This window comes from Cupressus sempervirens, chromosome 2 (genome assembly GCF_028749045.1).
Source record: "Cupressus sempervirens isolate cs-2001-9-10 chromosome 2, ASM2874904v1, whole genome shotgun sequence".
NCBI lineage: Eukaryota > Viridiplantae > Streptophyta > Pinopsida > Cupressales > Cupressaceae > Cupressus > Cupressus sempervirens.
Genome location: NC_143119.1, coordinates 722,410,104 through 722,423,031, shown reverse-complemented (window position 1 = coordinate 722,423,031; position 12,928 = coordinate 722,410,104). Strand labels below are relative to the sequence as shown.

The 12,928-nt window shown below is 35.4% G+C and overlaps 1 protein-coding gene across 1 annotated transcript in view; it reads right to left on the bottom strand.

The window, feature by feature from the left end:
* Nucleotides 1-1,026: 1,026 nt before the first annotated feature.
* LOC149575415 (myosin-15-like) overlaps nt 1,027-12,928 on the bottom strand; it is a 226,018-nt gene continuing 214,116 nt past the window's right edge. Inside the window, exons 36-39 of the mRNA XM_089815148.1 lie at nt 2,549-2,605; nt 2,331-2,411; nt 2,118-2,200; nt 1,027-1,947 (exon numbers count right to left, since the gene is read on the bottom strand). Coding sequence (XP_089671274.1) covers nt 1,827-1,947; nt 2,118-2,200; nt 2,331-2,411; nt 2,549-2,605 — 342 coding nt within the window. The 3' untranslated portion in view covers nt 1,027-1,826. The remainder of the gene's footprint in view (nt 1,948-2,117; nt 2,201-2,330; nt 2,412-2,548; nt 2,606-12,928) is intronic.

Genomic DNA, 12,928 nt, shown 5'->3' with positions numbered 1-12,928 from the left:
CATCTTATGAATCTCCCTTGTTATATTCAAGAATTCTTGGGGAAAAGGAGACATGAAATGTTGTGAACTAAAAACTTTTATAACAATTTTCTTAAACCACCCTAACTTTGGGAGATATCTTGTAAGGTTGTGTAATGCCACGTTCATTGTAGGGTCATATTTGCTCTCTCAATGTTATTTTGGTGTCTTCTTACTGCTTTATCTTTCTCTTTATACAAGGCTCTAGGTCCTTCAAAAACCCCTCCCTAGTTAATCAAAAATATTCTACTTTCTTATTATTAGATCACATGAAAAACACATATATTTATCATCATATATGATATTTATACATCAATTATATTGAAAATTTACTAACCTTGATGTTGTCTCGATCTATACATATTGGGATGGCCAGCAAAAGAGTGGCAATACCATAGAGATGACTTGAGTATTAAAGACAACACGATGAAATCAAATGAATTTTCAATATTATATAAAAAAAATCGAAATAAATGTTTTGATGAACAGTGGAAATAAAATTAAAATACAGTGAGAAGTTTAAGTGTATAATGTTTGTGTTTATCCCCCGAGCTTTCTAAATTCTGCTATGAAGCTGCTAACAGTCTAAGGGACCCAAAATCAAATCCTAGACCATCTTCATGTTCTTCTCGATGTCAGCGTCTGGTTACGAATCTTAATTTAAAAACCAACAGTTTTATGCAGCCTTGCTTCAAATATTTTAGGCAGCCGTCCTTCAAGTTGTTCCCATATTGCCCACAGATATCTTGGTAAGCAACACATCAAAAAATAAAGTGTCATTCAGTTTTGACAATGTCTTTGCTACAGATAATACATGTTCTTTCTTCCCAAACCTCTTTGAGAATCATCCATCTACCTATCTTACACAGTAGACAATGAGAGCCAGTTCTTCATTGTGCCACTGGCAATCTAGCTTTACCTTTAATTACCACCTCTATACGGTCTTTATCCTCATGACCCCAAGTTAGATTCAAGACAAGTAGGAAACCAATAATAACATGTCAGAAGTTAGCATCCAATAATCAGGAACTTTATAAATTATTGTCAGGATTGCTTGAATAGAAATCCTTCCAATCCTGTCTGTTTACTCCAAATGCTTCCCACAAAAGAATTGCCATGGGCGTGAAAACCAATGCAATCTATGGAGCTTGGCCTTACAAAAAGAAGAAAACCACATAAAAGAATGTCTTCATGATTCGACAAATAACTATGCAAGCGATGTACAAAATACAAATTCTGCTGACTATCCTTGTAACGTCTAAATTAAAGCTTATATAAATTGTACAATGTTATACAGTAAGCAGAGCTGTATAAATAAAATGATTTATACAACTCTGTTGTTGAAGTTCGTTTGCGATTTCAGACAAAATTACAGCCACTATTTTCGTGTACAATCAAAAGGTGTAAAGCATTACACCGTAAGAAATGTGGCTGATATGGTCTCTATCTGTAACATAGCCAAGGAAGCTATGATACAGCGGATAATGTACTGTCAAAAATATTTTGTCGAACACCCCAGTTTTCTGCCCCCATATCTTCACTTCTACATGTAAATGACAAGCTGCAGAATAAGAGAATCCTCACCTAATTTATTTCCAAATCCAGATTTTCCTACATATCAGATGCAGTAAAACCCTTAAGAAACACAGGAGGCTCCAATAAATTAATCTTGGCTCAATTCATTCTGCAGCTGTCCAATGAAGATTGAAGAGAATACAGTCCCAGATGAAGGCACAGCTGAACCCACAGAACTTGAGATGGGCCAAAGAAAAGTACGAAAGCATCACATCTCAAAGGCTTTCATGTCATCATGAATGCTGTAGCAGAAACTGAAAAGTTGGGTATTCATGAAGCAACGGTGGTGGTTCAACATCAGACAGGTCAATGTTGTCTATAGTGTTTGATATATCATCAGCGGAAAATGGGATGCTGCAAAAAAGATGTTAAAAATAAATACAAAAAGTTTAAAAAGTTCATTTTTATGAAGGCACTCAAACAATTCAAGCTGTACTGCTCACTAGCCTGCCTCAACTATTCAAATTTAACACACTTTAATGTCATTATAGACTATCACAAGAAGAATATGATAGATTCCATACCTTAAATCATCATCCAACAGAAAAGAATTGTTTGACATATCATGAGAATCGTTTTTCACAATATCTATCATGTTTTTTATAACCTGCAGATAATGAAACATAAATATCCATTGCTATTCAGAAAAGGCTTTGAAAAAATCATATTGACTGCATCAATGAAAGAATATTAATAACTATGACAAGAAAGTAAAAGAAATTATAGATATATATGACCTCATTTGACACACTCTGTGTGCCATACTTGTCATCCCAATACATTGTGCTTATACGGTATAGCTGTTGGATGCTCAGACCCTATCACCAAACAATTTGAGATATTTTGTAGTTAGAACATGCATACAAGGCAACCACATAGCTCCTCAAGCACAGTAAAAACTAAAATATATTCTAAAGCAATACATTTAGTTTGCAACGCAACTTAGAAAACATACCGGACATATATCATTTACAAGTTCATTTAAAGACTTATTTCGTTTCTGATGAATCACCTGCATAAGTTTCAAAACAAATATTAATAAAGTTCCTTTATTTTATTATTCATTGCACTGTTTCTAAATACTTATAACAGCAAAACTTGTTTGGGAAAAAAAATCAGCAAACCAGCAGTAAAAGATTCTTTGAAAAACTCAGATTTTCAAAAAAAAAAGTTTAAAAAATTGTACAAAAAGACACTTTTTCTATTAAAAAAACTTGAAAGGGCATTTCCATAGCATAGAGATAAGAGAGCAAATAAAATAGATTTTTCAAACCCAGGAATTGTAGAAAATAGATTTTTGTCGCTTATATATTTCAAATTGCTGATTACATAGGCAAATATTTGGTTGACTTTTTAAGAGGGCAGTTACCAAATGGTTGTCTAGGTCAGATCAAATATTGGCTACCTCTATGAAGTAACTGAGATAAAAAGTTATCAGATATTGATTTAGATGATTACATAGGAAAATATTTGGTTGACTTTTTACGAGGGCAGTTACCAAATGGTTGTCTAAGTCGGATCAAATATTGGCTAACTCTATGAAGTAACTGAGATAAAAATTATCAGATATTGATTTAGGTGTTGTTAGAAATTTAGTCAAAGTGGAAGCCATTTTGAAGTGATACAACACTTTCATTGCAATTGAGGTAAGAGTTTTGTAGGGGAAGTTCAGTGTTTGAGAAAGCTTATCAAATCAAATTCCACAACTGCAATATTTTATGTTCCATAATGGCAATTGGTAAGTCCTTTATATAGGGTACAATTCAACAAAAGACATATGTTTAGTTGAAGTAAATGATCAACAACTATAATATTAGGAGACAAATGTTAATAACAAAATGGAATAATTAATTATATATTATATATTATAAATCTTATTTTAAATAATTTAAATTCTAAAACTACTCTATAATATTAATTATAAACCATAGGGTTTCGCCCCTTGCTTGTCAGACTGCCATATATAATAGTTTATAATAATTGTAACTTTAAAATTTTTACACAATATTAGTTACATACTTGTTCGCATCAAAATCTATTGGGTGGGGCATGCAAAGAGTTCAGAATCAGATCATATCAAAGCCTTTTTGGAGCAGATTCATCAGCTGCTTCAACACTATCTCTCACATGGACCTTGCAATTTAGGGTGATTGAGGCCCTTTTGAATTTGTTTAATGACTACCATTGATCTCCCCACTCGGCTGTTTGGGGTTTTCTGGAGGTCGCAAAGGAAAGTAAGGGACAGAATAACAAACTATTTCCACACTAATTCTGCATTGGCTTTGATTCCATCCCATATTTGACCCTAATTCTGAGCAATTTGGTTATTTCACGATTTTTTCTAGTGTTTCATGGGTTTTTGCAACCATTTTTGTCATTTTAGGGATTTAAATATATGATTCTAATGCGATTTCTATACAAATAGCCTTTCAAAATTGTCTGGCTCCGTGATTCACGATTAATTGGGTACAACTGCAATTTTTTGCATATCATTGCTTCTGTGGAACTTTCTGTTACATTGTTTTGTAGTAAAGATATAATAATTCTTATAGAAGAAGATTTATTGATTTTTAAAATAGTACAAGAGCCTCTTCAAGAAACGCTAAGTCCTTACAGCAGGTGGACAGACCAGGCAAATGCTATAATACTATTACATGCAGTCTCATGGGAAATATTCATATCTGAGTGGAGTTGATGGTCTAAAACTGCCTTCAATCAATGATCGGCCATCTCCATCATCAAACTCCTCAAGTCTTGTCCAATCTTGCCAATTATCATTCTGTTCTATAATCTCAGTTCTTTAGTAATTTGAATTCTCTGAAAAAATTCTCGTTCACTGTATCAAGGCGATCAAGATCTTATCCATACTTACAAGTGTTGTGTTTTAGATGGAAGCTGTTCAGCTCCTGCCTACATTAAGCATGCTTCAAATTGTCCACTTCCATGGAGAACCTCGAGTTTTTCCCTGTTATAAAGTCAACTTTGTCCGGCTACTATTCCTTCTTAAAGTCGAACTTAATGCAACTGCTAAGCCTTGTATCCATTCGCCATCCATTTTTCTTTCTTGGGAGTTTCTTAAGTGTGTTCTAATGCATAATTTTGTCTGTTTTGTTACTTTACTATCAATAATCTTATAAATCCCGTCCCTTGGTGCAGCCTCTTGATTGACAAAGTATTCTGTTTGCTTTCATATTCCTCAGTAGAAATGTGAAGTTGACATCTTGTTTCAACTTTAAAACAGTACTCAAGAAAACAACCTCATCACACTCCCTACCTACAAGTAGTGGCCAGAACCCACATCTTCACCATTATTGCTGCGTCCACTTGCATCTAGCTACCACAGTCTCCTATCTCTTCCTATGGCTTTGCCATCATTCTGTCAAGAGCTAGGAAGAACACACCATGAAGGTCTTCCTTTCTTCTATGATTTCTGTGACGGAATGTTTATTTATTGTCTTTATGGTAATTATTATGGAAGACTTTATGAGCAGATTATGAAAGATTTATGAGAAGACTTTTGAAGGACTTATGAGCAGGTTCATGAAAAATTAAAGCAGAATACGAGAACCAAATTTGTGATAGAAAGTTCATGTTTAATAAAACTGTATGAAGGAATTATAAGAGTTTGTCAACCACTAGAGAAGACATAGTTTGAGGAATATGAATACTTGTTCATTTGGTTGCTGGTGCATCCCAAACGAAATTGGTTCCTCATGTTGGAAAAGTTGGTGTTTAATCCGAAACGAGGTTGGTGCCTCCTGAAGGGATTGGTCTCTTCCTGAGTTGGTGCTCAGTTGTGGGAATTGGTGTCTGTAGTAAAATGATGCCTAAGAATTGAGGAGTTTGCTGTCTCCTATGGGTTGGTACCTACAAAGTCTATAAAAGAGAATTTATACAAACAACATTTTGCCATAGTTTTCTCCCATAAGAGTTTCCACGTAATTCCTGTGTTCTTGAGCTGAGCAATTGTTTAATCTTGTGTAATGACTCACCCCTTCCAGGTGCTAAATGTTTGGTCTCTGTCACTAAATTTTTTTGTGAAATAGTTAGATGAGGATGTTCACTGAACTGCTTGTTTGGAGCAAAATTGACAGGAATCGGTTTCAATGATTAGTGCAAATGCTAGTTCTCTTTTTAAGGATGTTTATCGTCAGAATATATATATATATATTTATAGACACACACACACAGACACACATATAGATGACAATGAAATTTAATAACAGTGAGAAGCCCCACAGTTCATTGTTTAAATCCAATTCACTCTAAGAGCAGTTATGGAATATTAATCCTTTGCACATCTCATATCTACTCATAGCCTTAATTATGCCTAAGAAATTAATTAAGAACCTGGCCAAAGTCTTGTGGAATGTTACATACAGTTCTAAACTTTTATGCTAATTGCTGCAGCTTGTATGCTCTTTCCAAACACAGGAAGCAATACAAACACAGCCAAGACTGTCCTTCTTCAACACTCCCATCTCCCAACACTACTCCACTCTTCCATGTTTCAAAATCCAGCTATTTACTAAGCCATCACAAGCTAATCCCCAGTGGAATAATAAAGGATGTCTTCGTAAGGAAACATGACCTACCTGCATGAGTTGTGACTCCTTCCCTATGAGTTGCAACCTCGCAGGTATCAACACCAGTAGATACGGTGTTAACTGAGAGCACAATTGCTACCAACATTCATTTGAAGCACCCCACATACATCCCTGCATCGTCCAACAACAAAGAGATCTCAACCTGGAAGTATGGATGCACACAACACTTCCTATACTTCAGACAGTACCTTCTTCACGTGAATGAATCCAATGGAAGCTTATAGTTGATAGTAAAGCTGTCACAAACACTCGTTTCGTGCTTACACCTAAGTTCCTTGAGTCCAAAGACCATGCACAAATGGTGTCCAGACTGTTAGTCTAAGGGGGCTACATCCCTCAAACTCAATATGCAATCACCAACGGCAAATCTCCACAATTTGACCTTTATTTTCTTCTAACCAAAACAACAGTTTCCTTTTCTGCATTTGATAGATCTCCCTCCTAACTCTGCCTGTGTATAAATGCTCTTGCCCAACTCTTCACCTCCCCACTCCTTGTAACACTTGGCTTGCCAAAACTTCTCTAAATCACCCCTTAATTATTATAATCTCCAGCTTAATATTCCTTTGAATATTAAGCTATTCCAGTGGAGAGTTGTTATTTGTGGAAGCTTGATAATTTTAGTGAGTTGGTCTTATGAGCTAGAATTGTTCTAATTTCATATGTGAAGGCTCATCTTAGTTATATACATCTGTCAGGCAAGTATGGCAAATGATCTTGGAATCCAATGAAGAAGAGCTTGACAGAAATGGCTCGATGTGGAGCATCACAATATGCAACAGTAATGTAAACACCCCATGGTCCCCTCTGAAGTCCTTAGTTATCCCTTGGGACCACAATAAAGGCTAACGACTAATCGTCTCATGGTCAAAAAGGGGATTACATTATATGAATGATATAGTAATTATATGGTTGAAAAAGTAAAAGATTGTATTTTAAGTCATGTGATATTGTCTAGGAACCCAGTAATTAGATCTAAAGTTTGAACTATTCTGGTTGCTCAAGGATTGCTGCAACTAGTGCTTTTTCCTCATAAATGTTATCAAACACCTTGTTCTTTATCTTAATTTGATCTTCAATAAAGTTTAATTTATGAGAGAAACATAACATTGAAATTCCATAAACATTTGAGCAAGCATTTTGTTGGATTCAATTGTGATAGTGCAGAAAATTGCTTAAATGCTACCCTCCTTATGCATCAAGCCTCATTTTGACCGTCATCTATGACTGTAGTGGTGAAAATTGCACATCCCCGCAATTTCACATTACATGAACCTCCGATTTAGCCTGAGATAAAAACATACATACATATATATATGTATGTATGTATGTATGTATGTATAATGTGTCAATATAAACATATATATGTAGTAACCCCAAGACAAACACCAAATTCTTTTATAATTCAGTTGTTTGACATTTCGTCAAACACTTTGCAAGCAAGCTCTAATACCACTATAGTAACCCCAACCGGTTATAACTTCGACAAACACCAAATTCTTTTACAATTTAGTTGTTTTACATTTCGTCAAACACTTTGCATGCAAGCTCTAATACCACTGTAATAACCCCAATCGGTTATAACTTCAGCAAACACCAAATTCATTTATAATTTAGTTGTTTGTCATTTCATCAAACACTTTGCAAGCAAGCTTTGATACCATTGTAATAACCCAACTGGCTCACACTATTGTAATGTTGGATAAGAATGTTTTAGTCTTAAAATGTCTTACGATCTTGTGTTTTTTCCATAGTTACACCGCCCTGGGAGACGGGGGGACAGAGGGGCCTTGATTTGGGGACGGCAGGGGGACGGCGGCAGGGGATGGGGGGGTGGCAGAAGGAGTAGGGGTGTATATACTATACATATGGTATAGCATATACCTTATCAACTGGAATATCATGATTCATGATCAAATGACAAACAAACAATGAACATTAAACATTGAACATCAGCAAATAATAAATATTAGTCTAAACTCTATATATCAGCCTTCAAATCAATAGTATGAGTATCTAGATTCTACTATCTAATAGTAATCAATGATCATATGAGTCATGATATAAAGATGATTACAATAAGTATCACGTGCCATGAATCATGATATCAAAATAAGTATATAATGCAAACAAAAACTACAAGTCTCCTTAGAGTCCAAATCAAAATGTCAAATCAATGGAGACTCCTTGGCGTCCCCCCGCACCCCCACACTCGAAGACCTCTAGCCGTCTCGGAGACGTCTCGCCGTCTCCGGCGGCGGTGGCGCTCTAAGTGGCGCTACACGAAACGAAGAGACGCCGTCCCCCCGTCCCGAGGATGTCCCCATCTCCGAAACGGCCCAATTTTTTTGGGGGGGGGGGGGGGGGGGGACATGTCCCCGTGTTACACTGGTTTTTTCAGGATATATGAATGTTGAATATCAAATTCTAAACAATCTTGCAAATTTATTGCTTCACAAATTGAAAATTACAATTAAATATAAGGGGAACTTGAAATGTTTGATATAATTCCAATTTGCAGCAGACTGAACACATTCCACCTTGAACTTTAAATGACACCAATCACAGCCTGTATAGGAAGGCCCACATCCTTCAATAGTCACCAACAATGGCTCCAATACTGCAGCCTTAAATGCCCAGATAATTGCATTAAAACTATGTAATGTCCCCTTTTTAGCATTCATAGCATGATGTTGTCGTTAGCCTATTTCCCCACGGTCCCGTAGGCTAAACAAGACATTAAAGGGACTTAGAGGCCATTTGGCCTAGATAGTTTCAGTTGCAGGTCTTTCTGAGGGGTTTTGAGGCAACTTTGGGCATACTTACTATTTATAGTAAGTCATCTTGGACATGGTCGGACATCCAAGGGCAGCGGTATGTCAATGGTAATTGTTTAAAATCGACAAGAAGACTTGTTTATCACTAATAAGATTTGTTATACATTGATAAAGCTATTTTATAAAGTTAAATTTAAATATTTAACTTTATTAATGCAAAGACTATAGTTTGTGGGAAATATTTAAATTAAAAAGAGTCCCCTTTATTTTATAACATATTGGAGACATAAGTTACATAAAGGGAGTTATGTTTTATCCCACATTGAGAAAATGAAGGATGGAGCTCTTGTGAGAACACTATAAAAGAAATAGAAAAGCTTCTTTTATTCATGGTTGGAAATATCAAAGAAATTGGAAAATTTTCAGGAGATTATGTCTCAATAGTTTGGAGGACGAAATCCCTTCAAGCTGGAAATCTTGACGCCATTGAAAGATATGGTCTTGAGATTCAACATAGTAGCAGTTCGAAAAAGCGGAACCGAAAAAGCAGGCTGAAAAAAGTGGGTACGAAAAAGCTGTCCGAAAAAAGCGGAACCGAAAAAGCAGGCTGAAAAAGCGAGTATGAAAAAGCAAGCCAAAAAAGCAGTTCGAAAAAAGCAAAGCAGAAGGGGCAGCATAGAAAGAAATTATTACAGCCATCTACAACCAAGTTCTTTTGTTAGTATTGTTTTTTAGGGTGTTATAAGCTTTCTGCTGTAAGTGTGCATTATACCAGCATTATCATTTTGTAATCCATGTAAATGCCAAAGTCTTGGCCATATTTCATAAGCATTGTAATTTTCATTGCAATTAAGAAGATAGTAGTTGCTGGTGTCATTTAAGCAATTTAATATCATTATTTATCAGCTAGTTAGTTTGCATACCAACTGTTTGTAAAAATGTCAGTTGGCTGTAGGTGTTCATTTCTCATGCTTAGATCATATATATGCACTGAATATTGTCAAAATTAGTAGCACACTCATGTTAGGTCATTGTGTAGTCCATTGTAGTCTTCTAGCACAAGATTCTCATTGATGCAAATTGAAGAAAAAGTCATTTGAAGCTAGCTGAAATACTATATCAATCATACGTCCCTTGCATGTGAATTATTTGATGAAATTCCTCGAGCTTTCATCAGCATTTTTTGAGGGCAGATTTGAGGAGGGTTATTACAGTGGTATCAGAGCTTGCTTGCGAAGTGTCTGACAAAATGTCAAACAACTGAAGTATAAAGATTTTTGGTGTTTGAAGCAGTTATAACCTGTTGGGGTCGTTACAAACTAGACCCCCGATCAGTTTCTAGACACCCAAATTTGTGATAGCAGCAGCTTGGGAAAGCACCAATAATATGGCATCTAAAAGCTACAGCCATGTGGGAATAAATAGGACACAAATGCTATCCAATGCTGCCCAATATATAACACCAGCAATTAAAAAAATTCCAATACCTATATGCAGCAAAAAATGGCGCTAGAAAACAAAGATGTGAAATTCCCAAAACGTGCCTCTATATAGCAGATACAATTATCAATAATACCTTCAATTTACTTCACAAATTCAGCTAGCTAAAACCTTCTCCTTAGAAACAGTAGCAACAGTAAGGAGGAATAATAAATCGTATACCTCAACACAATTTGCCAAGCAATATTGGAATAAATTCTCAAAATTAAATCTACAATAATTCATCTCTAGATCCCAAACCCTTATACTTCAGCAAGGGCACAAAAATTCAGAACTTCAAAAGTGTCACAAAGACAACAAAGAAAGATAAAATAAGGCCACTGTTTCTTGTTGCCACTGTTTAACTAGCTATGTTACTGAGGTAACCAACACACAACACCAACAAAAATAGCAACCTCAACATATTTAGATGAATAATAATAATAATTCACCCGTTTTGCTTAAACAACTGAGGAAGCATCAGAATCGAAATCTGACAACACCAAAGTGATCAAGATGATGAAAGATGATGAATGAACCTGACGGGGGTGTCTTACCATAAATAGACACTCACTCCAAGATTGTTGCAGTCCAAACTAAAAGCCCAAAATAAAAATTGAATTCACTTCATTCAATAGATTACATGAAATCATATAAAATCAGACCGAAACAAGATTAGAAATTAGTTAAGATGGACCATAACATTCTTTTCAACCAAAGTAACAAGAATCAGAATCGGCAAGGCCGAATCGAATTATGAATCGGCCATGAATCGAAATTGAATCGGCCATGAATCGGCAAATTTAAAAAACCCTTGAAATTTAATAACTTATTTCATAAACCCTTTATAGCGGATTTGATTCACCAATTCACAAAAAAAGGATTGGCTTCAATCGAATCACCAAGATTCACGGAACTATGTTTTCAACATGTGTGAAATACCTCTAACACAATTCTGCTCAGCAAAGAACTCTGTCGTGAATCCACCAAGAAGTGAATTCGGTGTCTGTCCAATCCACCAAGAAATCCTAAAGGTTTCCGTCCTCAAGTTTCAAAACTGAAAGCCAACGCTTTCTAGAATTCTCCAAGAGAATATCAATAATAAAGTATAAACCAAGTATGAAGAGAATGCGCCTTTAAAAGTTCTTTTATAATACATTCCTGTGACTTCGTTTTCCCCAACCTGTCTCTTCATATTTCATTTCTTTGTCTCTTTATTTTCTTTTTTAACTTAAAATGACTATTAGTTTTTCAGTAGGCTCCATTGTAATGAACCCAAGTTGGCTCTACTATATTGATGAAGTGAATGATGAACTTTTTGAACTTTTGGGGTTTTTTTACTTTTTATTAAAAAATGTATATAGAATGCTGAAAAATACTAGAAATGACATACGAATATTACCAACATCAAATGCAGAACTACATTGCAATTATTGTTCATTAATTTATTGATTCAACAATCTAGGAAAGAATTACAAAATAAATTCATTTGAACCTGGTGGTCTCAATATATGATTTACAGCAGAGGCAGAGTGTTGACTTTATCCGATCTGCTCAGTATTCCCTATGTGGATGCTTGAGGTTGTCGTGAATGCAGATTAACTCACCCTCAGTCCACAAACACCAACAACAACAATAATGCCTGTAGTGGTGTTGCAAAATGGCAGCAGATTGACACCTTCAATGGCATCTCAAATACATGAACAGATCGCCTAACAATGGCGTTTGAATCACATTCACCTATCAGAAAGTAAGGGCACAGGAGGTGACGCAAAGTCTCCAAAATATATGGCGCCCAATCATTTCTTAATTTGCAGAATAATAGCTCCTGAAATGCAGGCTCCCAAGACGTCTCAATCAGAGTTATGGACACTCAAATTTCAGCACAGAGGCTATGCCAGCATAGAATAAACACAAATTTGGTTGCCTAATCATCCAATCGCAGGGATTTTGGGTGCTCATTGTTGAGCAATTATCACACATAATTCTTCCAACAAAAACACTTCCCCAACAACACTAACCATAGAAAGGGAAAACACAAAATTCAAAATCTAGAAACTTAGCTCAAGTCCACTATACCTTAGTAGTGGATTAAATGCACAATTCAATCTTAAAACCCTTAGAATAATATCAAAAGCAAAAAATCAATAATTGGATGATCAATTGTCACAATGGGAGTGATATTTATATCACAATAGTGCAATTCAACTTCATCTTCACACTTCTCACTTAAGAGGCATCAACTTCACAATTCCATTTTATAACATGTAATAATATAAAGTGCTTTAATAATAATGAAGCCTCAATAATAATTCAATAAATATGAATTCCATCGATAAAATGCACAATCCTATGTAGATGATGACCAACCAACTCTACTATCACTACACTAGGAAAAATAGAAACCATCCAAAATTAGACATACTATAAATAGAAAATCAACATCAAAGACTCCCAAAACTCATTGTCAAC